The 16,501-nt window shown below is 48.9% G+C and overlaps 1 protein-coding gene across 4 annotated transcripts in view; it reads right to left on the minus strand.

The window, feature by feature from the left end:
• The window catches only part of SMOC2 (SPARC related modular calcium binding 2), a 155,112-nt gene that overhangs the window by 96,907 nt on the left and 41,704 nt on the right, over positions 1–16,501 (minus strand). For 2 of the 4 annotated variants that reach the window (XM_061207136.1, XM_061207135.1), the window contains exons 2-4: positions 13,029–13,200; positions 2,789–2,895; positions 1,702–1,801 (exon numbers count right to left, since the gene is read on the minus strand). In XM_061207136.1, coding sequence (XP_061063119.1) covers positions 1,702–1,801; positions 2,789–2,895; positions 13,029–13,200 — 379 coding nt within the window. The remainder of the gene's footprint in view (positions 1–1,701; positions 1,802–2,788; positions 2,896–13,028; positions 13,201–16,501) is intronic. The other 2 variants (XM_061207138.1, XM_061207137.1) reach the window with 1 other exon arrangement.

Below are 16,501 nucleotides of genomic sequence, written 5' to 3' on the forward strand. Positions count from 1 at the left end.
TGAATACAGCTGGGGATTCATAGAATTTTCCCATAACTCTGGCCAAGCTGCAAAACCAAGCCACGGGGGTGGAAAGGGAGGCACTCCTACAGGGAGCCCGGTCTCTGGTCTGGGAAGGAGCCTGCCCTGCCCACATCACAAGTGTCCTCAGAGACACGCCCTCCCCGCCCCCGCTGGCATTTTCCATGCAATAAACACCAGATTCTAAGCAAAAGGAAAGAATACTCCTTCTTCCATAACCCATCACTTGAAACAAAAACATCCACATGGGCAGTGAAAACAATGGAGCATTTCTATACAGCAAAAATTGCTGCTACCTGGTTGGAAAAAATAATGTGAGTGAACAGTACAGTGGTTTGATTCTAGAAACGAAGTGTTTGTTATAGGGAAGTTATAAGAAATCCAGCCAACTTTGCTCATGGTTTTCTAAGAAAGTTCTTTCAGACACTACTTAATTTCTCAAAAGGTGTCACTAAAATCACAGAAATAGGTATCTCCTCTGCTGTCTCCTTCGTAAAATAAGGGTGGGCTTGACTCAAAATGCTGTTACTTGGTTGAAATGAAACAAGGATTTGCAAGTAACTTTCAGAGTGAGGGACACACACAGAGGCCAACTCCTTATGCTAATTTTTTTCTCTTTCATTTACTCCACGAGTTTGTAAAAGAATTATTAAGTGCAAATGTAAGCTCACTAAAAATATATTTACAGCAATATTTAGATCTTGGATGACAAAACAGTTTTAAAAATAAGTATATTTTAATTCCACATTATGCACATCCCCTGGCTTTTAAGTGATGACCAGTCACTTAAAATATTAGGTTTTGTGTTACTGTTAATTACGTACGTCATCATTCTGAAGCAGTTATGAGTTCTGACCTGTGCCTTGGCTCCTGGTATAAATGTCTGAATCATGAACAGAATTTCTAATTATAAGATGCCTGTTCTTGAAACAGAAAAGGGGTCTAAAAGTAAACTGTAAATACACGTTTCAATATTTTACATGAAAATTCAGGAAGATGTTTTGTATTGTTACATAACAGTATGTTTTTCCCTAGTAAGCTTAATCTAGTAATTGTGACATAAATATCATGAAATTGCTTCATAAATGGTCTGATAGGTCTCCCTCACCAATTAATCAAAACTCAAGCTGCAGACCATTTTCAAATAAAAATGATCTGAATCTTTTATAACATTTTTGGTAAAATATTAATGGAAAACAGACCATTTTATAGATTATTCTCCTGCCAATATTATTACCTTCAGTACATGAAGCCCTCTTATGAGTAATAAAATAACACAAATAAACCATCTGGAAAGGGATCTGTGACGAATGATCCACTTTTTCTTTGCAAACATATACATACAAACGCAGAAATGTTCGCTTTTCTCGGCCAATGAAAGCATTTGGTCATTTCCACTGATGACCACGGTCCTTGTGGTTATTTCTAAAAATTAAGAGTCCCGAGTTGCCATAACCTACTGTGGTTCAGACCCAGATCCTCCATTCCTAAGCTCTCTTAAAAACAAAGTTTTCATAATACTTTGGGCTTTGTCCAGTGACTCAAATCCATTCCCAACATTCCTCATAATTCCACCTAAACTGAATTTCTTTTCAGTTATGAGCAAACATTGGTAAGATGATCACAAAGCAGCCAATAACGTCAGTAGCAGTTTCACCTCGTAAATTCAATTGGACCTACCGGGACACCTGGGCGTCTTGTGGGCCACGGCGGTGCCGCTGATGGGCCTCCCGTTGGGTGTGACGCACCAGCAGTACCCCGTGTAGCTGTGGCACTGGACCTGCAGGAGGGACGGGATGGGACGGGGCAGTCAGTGCAAGTGGCGCCCGACCTCCGCGAGGCCCCCTCCACCACCTGCAGCCCAGCCTCATTTCCAACGCAGGTCCAGGAGGCCCGGTGCTTCCTGAGTCCTCCCATTTGAACACCCGGCAAACAACCTGTGATGCTCTGGAACCTGGGATCTTAGGGACAAAAGGGACCAGAGGCGTTTATAGTGAACGCTGGTGGGCGCCAGCCTGTAACTGTTCAGTATCTAATCCTTCATCTTTGCGATGGGGCCCGAGCCCGCATCTTACAAGAGGGAAACCCAGGCACCATGGAGTCAGGACCAACAGGAGACTGCGGTCCGGCTGCCGGCGGGATGTCCCGTCACGGCCCCAGCTCCCCACCACCACCAGCCAGCCAGCGTGGACACCACCCATGGCTCCAGCTTCTCTATGTCTCTCTCTCTCCGTCTCTCTCTCTCCCCTTCCTGAGTCTTTCAAAGGTCAAATGATTGTTGTAAAAATACATAGAGTTCACATGATTATTGGATGGCTCACAGCAGATCCTGTCTTGTGTGTGGTTTTTTTTCCCTACCAAAAGCTATGTCAGTTAGCATAGTACTTCAGGAATTTGTTTCCCTTAATAAGAAATCATAGTATTGACAATAACAATATTGACCCACTCCAGGTAGAGCACTGGGTGATTAGACGCCGCCACTGACTAACGAGGTGACCCCAGAAACTGGATGTGACCTTGGCGTGTTCTCCTCCACAACTAACACTGAACTGGAGCCGGAGGCTCAGCCGTGAGCCGGCCTGGAGGAAGCTGTGCCGTCCGTTTCCCAGCAGTGAGGGTGGACAGCACGGCCGTGACAGGGGCACCTGCGCCGGGGAAGGACTTGCCCTGTTTACGACAGTGACCCCCTCGGGAGGAGCCACTCTGAGATAGAAAGGAAGACCCCCGCCCCGTGAGAGGCCCACCGCCCCCTCCCCGGGCTGCACACCTGGCTGTAGGTGCCGTCGTCGTTGCACTCAGGGATGAACACCTGCTGCAGCTCCTTCCGGGCCTGCTCCTGGGTGTACTTCCTCTCGGCCACGCACCTGGACACGTCTGCGGGGAGGCACAGGGCGGAGGCGGCAGTCAGGCCGCGGGATGCACGGCAGAGGTGCCGCGCGGGGCGCCGGGGCCAGGGGGGCCTGGCGCAGAGGGTGGCTGCCCGGCGGGCACCCGGCCGCTGAGCAGGATCCCTGTGGGGAGGCCAGGCCTCGGCAGGAAGCGCGGGAAGGGACGCTCGCCCACGTCCAGTGAACGAGGAAGCCGAGGCTCTGAAAGGCCACTCGGCTTGTCCGTGGTGAAATGTCGACTCTGCTTCCCGGACAGTGCAAGACGGGCAGTGGCCCCGCCGGTCACAGACAGACTCTCGGATCCTAGGGGGTCCATCGGAGCACAGGGGCCAGGCCACGTGCCAAGTGGGGACCGGGTCTAGGAGCCACAGTGAAACTCAGCCCAAAGGCACTGCCCTGGAGGGAGGCGGGGCGGGCGGGCACCCTGGGGGCACGTGGCTTCCGCCCTCGGCTGCGGCCCAGGGGACCCGTCCCATCTGTGGTCCACCCGGCAGCCTCTTTCCTCTGCATCTGAGTTTCTTAGGATGTCAGAGTGATACCAGGCTCCCGCGCTTCTCACCTCAAGTGGAAAGTCCAACGATAAATCAGATTAAAGGGTCAAATATCTTTATCAGTCCCCGCACCAAGTGAGCACAAATTTCCACATATTCACATGAAAATACTACAACGTGATGATTTGATACAAAGCACGACGTTCCTACTGTTCCTTAGGAAGATATCCCCTGGGACACCATAAACTAGTAGAAAAGGAAAAGACTGAAACAGTCAAGCACATCTAACCCAGCTCTGGATGGCAGGAATGAGGAAACAGACACCAAGACCTGCCATGGGACGGTGGGAAGGCAGGGCCTGGGAGCCGCCGGACCTGCGCTGGTGGGAAGGCAGGGCCTGGGAGCCGCCGGACCTGCGCTGGTGGGAAGGCAGCGCCTGGGAGCCGCCGGCCTGCTCCACCTGAACCGGGTACCAGAGCCTGTTCACTCCTGGTGATTGTCTCAGGACCCGGTAGGAGTTACACAGGTGGGCCAACCCCCGATAAAGGCCCCTCTTCTCACGACCACAGGCCAAGAAAATATGCTGTGCGGAATCTGCGTCCACCGTGGAGAAGCACGTCCCCAGGGCTGCCACCATTAGCCTCACGCCCTCAGGCAGCACCCCAGGCACACGTCTTGTTTCTTTAGACCGTCATCTGATGTAGCTCCTTTGAATTTTAGAAGTTGAAAAGAATGGGTCTCCCCATTTTTCTTAAGTGTTTCCAGATTTAAATTACAAGTTGTCTAGATCTGGAAGGCCCTCTGGACACAGAGATACTGCTTCAAACGTGTCCACTGCCCAGCATTTTTAGATGGTGACTTTCTGATTGCTTGGTAGTAAAATCTCTTGGCTACAACCAAGAGAAATGCCATTTGGGCACGAGCTCCAGCGCTCGGGGCTGCCTGTCCTGCAGTGTCCATGTCTGAATACTGACTCTGCTGCCGGAAACCCTTATCTTGGACTCCGCGGAAGCCGCCTCTAGCAAGATGGGCCTGCGCTTCGGGGAACACGTCCAGGCAGGCTCAGGCCTCACGTCTTGATCTGCATTTTTGCCAGCACTCGGCAACATGTGGTTTTAATGCAGCCTGTGTTTTAGCTGAGGAGAAATCACTGCTCTGCTGGACTTCTGTCCTCATTTTTTTAGCATAACCTGCGGTTTGACTGTCTAAAAGGAAAAGTGACATGAGTTCTCGGCTTGCAAGGTCTCCACAAGGGTACAGACGGGGCTACAAATTACTTCTAACATTTGAACTATTGTGGAACACGCCAAAAACGCATACATTTCCCAAACCACCCACGGGCCCCGTTCCGGGCTCCAGGCTTCTGGAAAAGACTCCGCATTTGCCACTGGCAGGAGAGCTCTCAAACCTCTCACACGGACGGCACATTCAATTCCGGGTTTACGTCTGGCACGTGGCTGAGGACTCAGCCACAGGAAACCAGGAAGACTTTGCAGCAGGAACTACAGGGCCCGTATCAAGCATCCCTGAGAGCAAGTCTATAGCCGCCTACTAGACGGGAGTGCTGTTTGCCTCACACCAACGGCCTGTTACTCCTGATCCTGGAAAGCGTTAGTCAGGTGCAGGGCCTTCACTCTTGAGAAGAGGCGGAAGAGAGTCTACCCCATCCATCCTACGGAAATACAGAAACACGCCAGGGAGTTCGCCCCAAATTAACAACATCTCCCTAGTGTTCTTTCTACTTTGTTTTTTATTTTATGTGGTTAGGGCACTTAACCTGAGGCTGACCCTTTCAGAAAGTTTCTGCGTGTACAGCGCACTGTCGTTAACGCCCCCTTGTGCTGTGTCCCCCGGCCGAGGTCCGGGACGGTTCATCCTGAGCGGCTGGAACGCTCTCCTGCGCCCTTAACATCGCTGTAAACCACATGTGGTTAACAGGTACACCCTGAGGCTAAATTAAATGCCCCTCTTTATAGAAACCAAAATATTAAGCACAGCCTCAGAATTATATTATTCTATTTTTCCAATCTGTCCATTACTTTTAAGTGGAACAGAAAGGTTCAACAGTCTTGGAGCTGAATTTACAGGTGATACATTTCTTCCCTAATTATATTTTCTCTCTTTACACTTCCTGTGGTGAGATTAAAAATTAACCAGGTGCTTAACTGTTCAGGGGCCTTGTTGCGATTTTACTCTGGACACTTCATTTTTAACTGTTTGAGAATTAAATCCTCAAAACATGAGCACGATAATTTGTCCTTACTGTGGGACCACTACACAAAACATAAAATTCGTCATTTTAACCATTTTAAAGTGTACAATTCAGTGGTGTTTAGTGCATCCGAAATGTTGTGTAACCACCACTTCTATCTGGTTCCAGGGCATTCTCATCTCCACAGGGAAGCCGATGCCCACTGAGGAGCCCCCCCCCCTCCCCCGGCGACAGCACTATGCTCTCCGTCCCTGTGGATTTGCCTATTTTGGACATTTCATATAAATGGAATCAAAGTGTGTGACAGTGTGTTTTCAATGTCCATCCACGGCGTTACCTGTGCCAGCATTTCATTCCTTCTTAGGGCTGAAGAATGTCCGTCGTACGGACGCACCGCAGTATGTGTATCTGCTCTAGTGCTGATGGACATTTGGGCTGTTTCCACCTTTTGGTGATTATGAGTAATGCTGTTCTGGGCACTCACGTACAAGCTTTTGTTTGAACCTCTGTTTTCAAGTCGTATGGTTATATATATACCTGGAGGGGAATTTCTCGGTCCTGTGATAATTCTGTGTTCAATTTATAGAGAAAACACCAAACTGTTTTTCACAGTGTATGAACCGTTTTACATTCCTGCCCAAAAATGGACAAGCGTTCCAATGTATCCACATTCTCACCAATACTTATTTTCTGTGTTTTTCATTTTTAATTGTGATAGCCATCCTAGTGGGTATGAAGTGGTATCACATAACTTTTTGGTTCATAGTCATTTTTAAACTATGATCAATTTTTACCTCATAGGAAAATCCAGCTTAACTGAAAACTATAATATTTTAATTAAATCAAAGCATTAAGCTCCTTCTAATCAAGGACTTCAATCACTTTTTTACTAGACCAAAGAAAAGCTTTTGCTTTGATGCAAATTTGATCATATTTTTTAGAAAGTTTTTGTTATCTGAAAGAGCAGAGACTTTACAAATAATTTCTATCCTGTGTTTAGCAAGGCATTGCGAACAACAGGTTTTTAATAAAAATTTTTGGATGAGTTCTTTGTTAGTAATAACGAGTTTTGTAAGCAATTTATTTACCTGGTTGTTAATTGTTTTCTCTCAACTGCATAGTAAAGGAGATTCCTTTTCCAAGGGGATCACAAAACGTGTCTATGCATCAAGATATGTTAGTCATGGAAACTATCAAGATGCACTGCTTGCTCTAAACTAGAAATAAACGGCCATGTTTTATAGTGGTTGTTTCTAATGATGGTTTTCATTTAAACAGGAAGCAAACCATTTCCTACTTTGCTAAAATCACTCAAAACAGGTTTAAGCAATTATTGGAAGAGACAGATTTGCTGCACATTTTATGCAGAAGAATCTTGGAGAAGAACAGTTAAAAGGACCCGAGGAGGCTCAGCCAGAGCAAGGTCATGGAGCACTGATGTTTACAGGCGGTCCTGACCCTGACCGCCCCCGAGCCCGGGAGCTCTTCCTGGGAGGTCCTCTGTCCATCACACACAGGATGACATGGAAACATTACCCAGAAGAAAGCGGATCGCGTTTCCTTTAACTCTTCCTGTGTGAGTCCTCACCCCAGAGACAGAGCCGCTCAGCAAGCTCCTTACTGAGGCAGAAACCCTTGGGGATAGGGGATTATTTTAGAGTCCCATTTATGAAATGTACAATGAAAGGCTACACTGGGTATTTTTCGGGTCAATAGACCTACTGACCCTGGACCTAGCAGGGCGACTACATGGTGATGGTTTTGAGCACGGTGGTGTCAACTCTCTGGGGACACAGTCCTCACCGCTGGGTCCCCGTGGCCAGCACGGGGGCTGCTCCGACAAGGCTGGGGTCAGAACGAACAAAGCTGACGAGGAAGCCAGCTCTCCCTTGGTAGTGGCCGCAGAACCGATAGCCCGAGGGTGACAGGCCTTTAATTTTATTGGCATCGAATGAAGGCAGACCCTGTGTTTCAAAAGTTGGAATATTTTACCCACCCGTAATTTTGAAGGCCAGCATCCGAGGAAAATGAAGAATTCTGTGCTGCAATGTTCTTTGGCATAAATGATACAGAGGGCTGTGCTATGATAAAGGACCAGCAAGACTCCAAGGAAGGCTCCCCGCCCACCCACCTGCAGCCGCCCAGCTCGGGCAGAGCCACAGGAAGTGTCCAAACCGTCCCTTGACCAGAGAGAGCATCTTAGAGCCGAGGAGAAAGAAACTGAGTTTTCATCTTAAGTATTACCATTGTAAACGCATAAAGACAGAAACAAATTAGAATAGGAAAAGCCAGGGTACATAATTGGGGTGGCCAAGTCCTAAAGGAAAAAGAGTAAGATAAAGTGTAAACGACTGCAAGAATACATAAAAGTATTCCAATGTTTTTTACAACATTTATCCAGGAAACAACTGATCAGAAGCAGCTCTGTGATGACTGATCACCACAGACATCAACGCATCACCCTAGGTCCCCGTGCAAGTGACCCCGGGGTCCTTTTGTGTGAAGTTTGGCTACAAACCTTCGCGGGGCAGACTGACTGAGGCCGCGTTGCGCTTGCCCCAGCTCCTCTGATGAACTAACCTTGGAGGATACAGGGTTGCTAAAGCAAACAGAGAAAAGATTTTTTTCACGAACATTTCAAAAAGTTCTGTTGTGTTCCTGAGCCTGGCTTGAACGTGAGAGCAATGGCACTACCTCTCATTGTGTCTGCTTCAGTCTATAACGAGGGCGCTTCTAACATCAGACCTGTTAGAACGCATGAAGGAGTTACGGTCAACAGGAGTGCGGTAGAGTTTCTGCAAGGGACAAGCGCCAGCAAGATTAAAACGTCCTGGAACCACACACGTAAAGGGCATTTCCGAGCCTGCCTGTGGGCGAAAGGAGTCTGACGAGATACAGCAGGAAGCAGGGACACAGACCCCCGAGAGGACCGGGCAGAAGACACGCGCGCGCACGTGTACATATGTACACGCATGAGACACACATACACACCCATACACGCAGGTGCGTGCCCACACACACGTGTACCTATGCACACGTGCCACACACCCTGCATAGACTCCTCTCATGGAAATACCTGTTTCATTGAAGAAAATGATGGCAGGTTGACTGATTTCCAGCAGCCAAACTGCACCCTGGTCCTCGGCGCCGCTGTGGGTTAACAAAGCCTCCAGGTGAAGCTACGTGGGAACATCCAGATGCTCTGCCTTCTTCAAAGGCAGTGTCATCCGAAGCCTGAGGAAAATGGCCAGGATGAAGCTTCCAGCCCACTTCCTGGCTCTCCAAGTGTGAGTAAAGGCCTGGGAGGAGCACACCTTTATGATCAGAAGAATCTTCGGAGGGAAAGAATTCCTCGTGTTCACCTGACCCAACCGCCCTGTTTCAGAGGCGAGAAGGCAGGTGGAGTCCTCCTGGCCTGGCCCCTTCACGCTGGTTCCATGGTCCCCCGGCCCCTGGGAGCTTGCGAGGTGCAGCGGCCAGGACCTCGCCCTCCCGCCCCCATCTCTGCCCCACGTGGAGATCCACAGCCGGCTGCCTGCCTGGCCACGCCAGTAGCATCAGAGGTACTGCTGCTGGGCTGCGGGCACCACTGCTGTTAGGTTTTACATCATGTGTTTTAATAAAATCAAAGTACACAGAGCACTTCAGAGAGGGCGGTACTGTACCGACTGGGGGTGACAAGCACCCTCACGCCTCGCGGAAATTCTGCTTGAAAACCTCGGTACTTTCAGGGGCGACAGCCCTGCTGACCACATGTGTGGTTTACACCTTCCTCGGCATTTCCAGAAATTCAGTGCTGGGAGCCTGAGCTCTCTCCCTGCAGGACTCAGCGGAGTGCACACTGAGCCCAGGTCAGCGGGATGCCCCCTGCAAGTGGCCTGGGTCACACACAGGGAAGAGGTCGGTCACGCGGTCCTGAGGGCCAGACCTGCCCAGAGAGCGCTAAGGTAACGCCTGGTCACAGCAGCCCAGCAGGGACAGAGGGCCCGTAAGTCACACTGAGGTTTCTAGGCCAAGGGTCACGATGTGGCCAGAGTGAAAGCCCAGGGTTTTCGCAGGGAGAGAACAAGGGCTCTGGAAACTCGCCATAACCGCGATATTAATAATAACCCCTGTCGTGGGGCAGGGGTCTGTCTCCTCGACATTGTGGACCCCTGCGCGCTCGTATGCCGGCCATGCTGCGACCCACGGAGACCCCAACACTGCCAGGGGGTCGCTCTGCAATGACGATCAGGGCAGTGGCCATGAGACTCGGGCAGCGAATGGGAAAGGGGACGTCGAGTATCAGGAAGCACTTTGTAACAATGTTCCGTTTCTTATTCATTGGTCACTAAAAAGCCCCGGGTCTCGGAAATCTCCCGGAAGTTGTTTCTGTCAGATATCCTTTATAATTCTGTTTCCAGAAATCTCTAAATAGTTCCAAGAACTACCAGCATCTTGACTTTTCTTCTTCTTCTTCTTTTTCTTCTCCGTCTTCTTTTTTTTGTTTTTGTTTTTTTGGCTTTTTAATTCAATGCCACAGATCTTTCTTGAAAAGAAAGACAGGCCCAATGGTCTCAGATCAAAAGAAAAATATTAATGTGCTTGCTGAGTTCTAAAAACACAAACTCCACAAATTTCTAAGAAAATATGAGAAAAATCCATCAGTGTAAACCCATGCACTTCTGTTCAAGGTCAATAGTTAGAGCATAATATGAAATGCACAAAAAAATTTTAATCCAACTTAATTAAATACTGAAATATTTCAATCGTTTCCAAACTAGTACATCCAAAAGAGACCGGCCTGTGGAACTGTCACCAACCAAATATGTGGAAATGCCCTCAAAATATGCAGCTTCACACTTGCCAAGTTGATACTACGATATACCAGCCAACTTCAAAACCAGGAATAATTTAGAGCAAATGCGGATGAATATTCGTATTCCATGCAGTGGAAGTGCCATTTCAATCTCCTTCTCCCGCTCTCACCTTCATAGCACAAAGCTCTCGACCTGGGTGTGGTGCGGAATTGGCAGTGGTTGTGCCCTTGGGGACACAGGGATGCCACAGCAGCACCCGCCCGGGGCAGCCAGGACACCTGTCTCTGGTCCATCAGCACCAGGGTCCCCTCCCATTCACCCTGAACCCTTCCTGCCACGTGGTCCTGGGGCAGGCTGGGGGGTGTTAAATGCTGGACACAGGGGGACAGGGTAGGGAAACGACCGGCAAAGTAAATGAGCCGGAATGAAGGAGCCCATCCTGTCTGAGGAGGTTCGGCTCCCGCTCAGAGCTTGGCTCCAGGGAAAGGCTGCGTCTGTGGGAAAACACTGCCTGCGGGCTGGGAAGCCCTTCTCCGGGCAGCCCCAGCATGGACCAGACTCAGCTCACCCACAGGATGCGGGCTAGAAGCAGACACTTCAGAGCTCCAACTCCCCCAAATCTACAGCATCAGAGGTACCTGATGCCCAGTTATTTCAAACTACGTTGTACAACTAACAATGTCTCTTTAAAGTAATATTTGCTACCCTTGGCAACCGGAGCACCAGATAAACTTGACCTCGAAGTTGACAGGTATCTTCGCATTCTTTTTATTTTAATCCTTTTGATTTAAACTAAACTTGTTTTTAGGAAATAAGTTTTGTTTTTACCTACTTCTTCCTTATCACATTTTTTAAAGATTTTTTTTTTTTTTTTTTTGATGTGGACCATTTTTAAAGTCTTCTATTGAATTTGTTACAATATTGCTTCTGGCCTATGCCTTGGTTTTTTGGCCACGAGGCATGTGGGACCCCAGCTCCCCAACCAGGGATGGAACCTGCACCCCCTGCATTGGAAGGCGAAGTCCCAACCACTGGACCACCAGGGAAGACCCGTCCCTTATCACATTTTTTGTGCCACAAATTTATGGTATGAAATTTCTTCAGTGATGTGTGAGAATCCCAACCAAGGGAATTATCCAGAAAAATATTAGGCTGGATCCAAACACAAATAAGCTAACAATGACATCACCAAAAGGCCATCTGTGCTTAATTCCAATTTACCCTCCCTGTGCAAAAGCAGCCCACCGTGGACTCTGCAGAGCTCGACATGGGAGGCTCGGGAGAGCGACCTCAACTGTGGACACAGAGGCCTCCGGTGTCAATGTTCACCCAGACAGATGGACGGCCTCTGGCCTCTGCCTAATGAATCCACCACAGACGCCCACGGAGACTATGGCCAACGCAGAGGCTTAATATGGCGGCTTCCTCATCGTCCTCTGACAGAGTGTTTGATGGGAATTATCCTCCTAAAGGACATTTGATGGGGGTTCTCTAAAGGAACAGGGCACCAAAGAGGATCGTAAAACTCAAACTTTACTGCCACCTCCACAGCACCTGTTCTCACAAGCTAAGTCAGCACAGGCCATTGTTTCTAGAAGGTTCTCTGAAAGGTAGATCACCTGATATTTGAATTTATTCTTAGGTCACTTCTCATTTCTCAGCACAGATACCTGAGGTGTGTAACAACAATCAAGGCATAAAGTTACATCCAAACTTTTCTCCGAGGGACGTGTTTAGGGCACACAAATCAGACTCGCGTGGAAGGTGAGTGCTGGGCTGCCCCGACGCCTGTGGGCAGAGCGTCCTGCGGGGTGTCAGCGGGAGTGGTGCCCACGTCCAAGGACAGGCAAAACTGTCACATAGAGCAGTGGCTCCAACCTGTTCACCTAGGATGCGTCGCATTATGAAAGGAGGAGCAATTACTCAAAACCTGGCCAAGCACAGAGTTGAGACAGTAGCTCTTCTTTGTTTGGGCAGATTGCTGGCGCTAACAGCTAAACATCGCAGAACATTGTCTCAAGGGTGTTTTAGCCTGTGTGGTCTTTTTTCCTAGATAATAAGAAAAAGAAGGTTAAATCTCTTTCTGAAATTGACTCCATTTGTGCTTGAAACATCAGTGTGTTTTGCTGAGTCAAACCCTTCATTAACATGGGAAGCATTTCAATGTTTTGCTCTAAGCCTGCTTGTTAACTCCAAATCTGCTTCGTAACTCCAAATCTGCTTCTTAGATCAGGAAAATTGAAAATTGCACCCCCCCCAAAAAACATCACTGAAAACGGCACAGGTGCTATTATACACTCCCCACAGGCTAAAAGGTGAAATGAGAAAGAGTTGGAAGAAGCAATAAAAAAAACTTCCATGAGAATAATTTTAGGAGACTTTGGAAACATTCTGTGAAACCCTTGGATAAATTTGTGTCATGATGTCATAAAACATTCTAAGAAAAGAGAGCATTCAACAAGAAAAAAAAAATGATTCAGAAATGACTCTTCTCGCTACGTGCTCTGAACATAAACCCTTGACATTTTACATAGAAAACCTTAGCCAAATGAAAATAAAGCACATGGGCGTACGTTTCAGCGACTGATTCTTGAACAAATGATGGAAAGCAACTTACCTTTGCAGTTTCCGCGGTGAGCGATCTCTAGCCGGGGGTCTTTGCACTTGGCGCGCTGAAATTCACAGCGAGACAGGAAGGTCCTCCCGTCCGAGGCGCAGAGGGGTTTCTGGGCGGGACCCCCGCAGGCCAAGCCACAGTCTTTGTCCTTGTCTTGGTCGACTCTCAAAAACTTGAAGGAGCAAAGAAAAAAGAAGCCAGACATCTCAAAGAGTGTTCGATGGAAAGCATAAGGCTATCTAAGGCCACTTAGTGCCAGGGGACGTCCCAGACACATGGTGGGAAGCTCTGAAAACTCCAACCTCCATCAGTTTCACACATCTGGATAACTGGTAACTTCTCTGCTCTGCTCGGCATTTGGTGGCTGAACCCCTGAAGGCTCCACCACTGGCCCGGGACACCGTCCAGGTCTGCACAGGGGTGCACATGTTCTGTGTACCTTTAATAGTCTGAATAGCAATGTTTTTCTTTGAGTTTGGGAATTCAGTGCCTGGTTGACTCCTGCGTTCACCAGGTTTTGCCATCACCTTGGAAGTCGCGGGTGTCAGGAGCGCCCTGTCGGCCTGGAATTGGGGGGCAGTCTCTCCCTGTTGGACAGCTCCACACAATCTCACCTTCATCCCAGGACCCAGGGCTGCCGGGGTGGTGCAAGCACAGAGCCCCTGCCCCAGGGGCCCCTCCACGCAGTCCCCGTTGACCGCTCTGGGGTCCCCATCCTCTCCTTGGCCCCTCTGACGACCCGGGCACAGGGCTTCAGAGCTCACAGCATCTCCCAATGGGGCTTAGATCCGGCCACCTGCTCCCACACCTGCCCTCCTTGGACCACTGATGGCGCTCCCTGCCCACCCCCCCGGGCTTCCCAACCCCCCATGTGTCCCACCCTCTGTCCCGTGTAGTCCTCCTCACCCCAGACGAAACAACAAACACGAAGATGAATCCAATAAAGCTTCAAGCTCTGGGAAGTGGAGCCATCACGAGCCTTTGGTCACTGGAATGTCACCTGCCCTTCACAGGCGTTTGCTCTGATTTATGGAGCCCTAGCGATTTATTAAAGGAAAGAGAGAAAACCCCAAGCTGTGGTCCCTACTCAATACTCCACAGCAGTGTGTAGAGCCCTGGGTTCTGTGTATATTTGAACAGGTTTATTTGGCATGTTTGCCCCGGTAATATTTACAGGGGTAGAGACAGCTCTACTCACAGCAACCCCTCCCCTGGCCCAGTCTGAGCTGGAGGAAGAGTGGGAATGGACTTCAGCAAAATTGCAGGGACCTCATCAACTTGTTCCCTCATCAGGAAGAGAAAGAAAGGGAATTCTCAAACTCAGGGTGCTTCGTTCCTTAAAAAGATACCCAAACTCTCCCCTTGCATCTCTGAGTGTCCTCGTTGGCGACGTGTAAAGACCTACCGAAGCTGAAGCTGAGATGAAGCCACGGGGGAAGGAAGGCCCCATGGGGGGACGGCTGTCCAGGGAGCCACATCGCTCCCGGGGTCCAGGCGGGGTCCTCACAGCCCCACCTGGGGTCCTGGGGAGGAAGGGCTGCGAGTGCACTGTGGCAGGGAGGGTGTGAGGGACAATCCCTCGGTGTGTGTGGTTGGGAGCTGAGGTCCCTGGCCATTTCCCGGATTTCTGGAGAAAGGCTCCAGCCAGGAGGCAGGTGATGAGCGCCTGGAGGGGGACGGTTCTTTGTTCAGTGGGGCCCTGGGACACAGGAGAGAGACTCTGCAGGCTCTCATTTTTCCTGAGAAGAAGTTCACTTGCTAAAATGATCTGTGCTTATTTTAACCAAGAGGCAAGTGAAAACAGATCATTACCTTTCCAAGATCTCGCAACAACAACAAAAGTGTCCTTTTACATAAAAGTGGGTAGAGCAAGCCCACAAGCACATTTGACTGAATTCTGTCACTGAGGGGTTTCAACCCCTTTCTTCTCTTTCCCCGAAACTGATTCATGAGAATTAACTCTCCAGTCGCGATGGCACACCCCAGGCTCCCAGGAGACAGGAGCGCCCAGAGCGCCGCACCTGGGGAACCCCATCCTCGTGAAACACTTCTCCTCTTACAAAGTCACTGCCTGACCTCGTTCCTCTCCTCACAAGCATTTGAGTTTTCGTAGACTTGTTCTTATGACTTGCAGCTGGCCTGGAACACAGCAGTTTTGTGCAAGAGAAAGAAAGATAGAGAGACAGAGACAGAGGCCACCAGGGGAGCAAACTTGACCGTGAAACATCTCGGGACCTTCGCAGGCCCAGTGCACACAGGAGCCCACCCAGAAGCAGCTCCCTTCTATTTTAGATGAAAACCTGAAATAACCTAAATCCTGCTAATTTTTGTGTTGTAAGAGGTGGTCTATTTGTATTTCCTGAAACCCTAAGTGAGGAAATGCAGATGACTTAGGGAAGGACATCGTAATTATCATTTTCTCTAAATGTAGAGAGGCAGCCTCTCTATTTTTTATTTTTAAAGAAGGCTGAGCATTCAGGCGCTTGGAATTTGACCATAATTCTCAATAATTGAATGGTGTGGAACAAACAATGGAACTGTTCTTTCTCAGAAATGAGGGAATTCACACTTTCTGCATGTTTCTCCCCCTCCCCATTTGTAACAGCAATTAAATTCCAGGGGAGACAGTGTACAGAGGAAAATGAGCTTTTAACGGAGCTGGATTCTTTGCTAAACAAAGCCCTGGAGGGAAAATGAAATAGTCCTATTCTAAAGAATTTAGTGTTCGCTAAAGAACTTGGTTGAGGGTCTTCAAACGAGTTCAGATAAAAGGCACTTTGTCAAATTTAGAAAGAAATCAATTACACCTTGAATGACACTATTAGAACAACGACCTCAGGGTCCCAGGGCCCGTCTCCTTTGCTTTCACGAAGCAGGGCTGTGTGCACAGGTGCATGGGGGGGGGGCAGAAGGAAGCTAAGGGGGAGCATGTGCAGTCTCTGCCTGGAGGTCAAGCGACTCCTGCAGTAGAAAAAGTAGGTCAAGTGCAAACGGATTCAAGATGTGATCCGTCTTCTGCTTACTAAATGCATGGGTTTAAGCCAGAGGAAAAGCGGGAACAAAATGAAAGCATGTAAGAAATGGGTTAAAACACTCTTACTACGGATGAATTTCCCCACTGTGATATTGACATCTGATTAGAATATGGACTAACACATGCTATGGGTTAACATTAAGGAAAACACCCCTGAATTACATAATCCGGCAGCTGCAAGATTCCCCAAAGCAAGAACCTTCTAAATAATAAGCCACCGGAAAATGAATGTAGCTTCCAAGTAAGTGTGTTTGCGTGATGCGAGGCCGAGGCTCATACACTGGGGGTGAGGTGGGCTAGAACCGCGAGGGCGTCTGGGGCATGGGCGGGTCTGGGGGGGTTTGAGAGAGTAAGTGCCCTTGTACCACGGGGGGAAGGTGGGGACACAGGGGACACAGTTATAAACACACCTGCTTTAAGGGCAACTTCTCCACTTTAG

The sequence above is a fragment of the Eubalaena glacialis genome, chromosome 12, assembly GCF_028564815.1.
Source record: "Eubalaena glacialis isolate mEubGla1 chromosome 12, mEubGla1.1.hap2.+ XY, whole genome shotgun sequence".
Classification (NCBI taxonomy): domain Eukaryota; kingdom Metazoa; phylum Chordata; class Mammalia; order Artiodactyla; family Balaenidae; genus Eubalaena; species Eubalaena glacialis.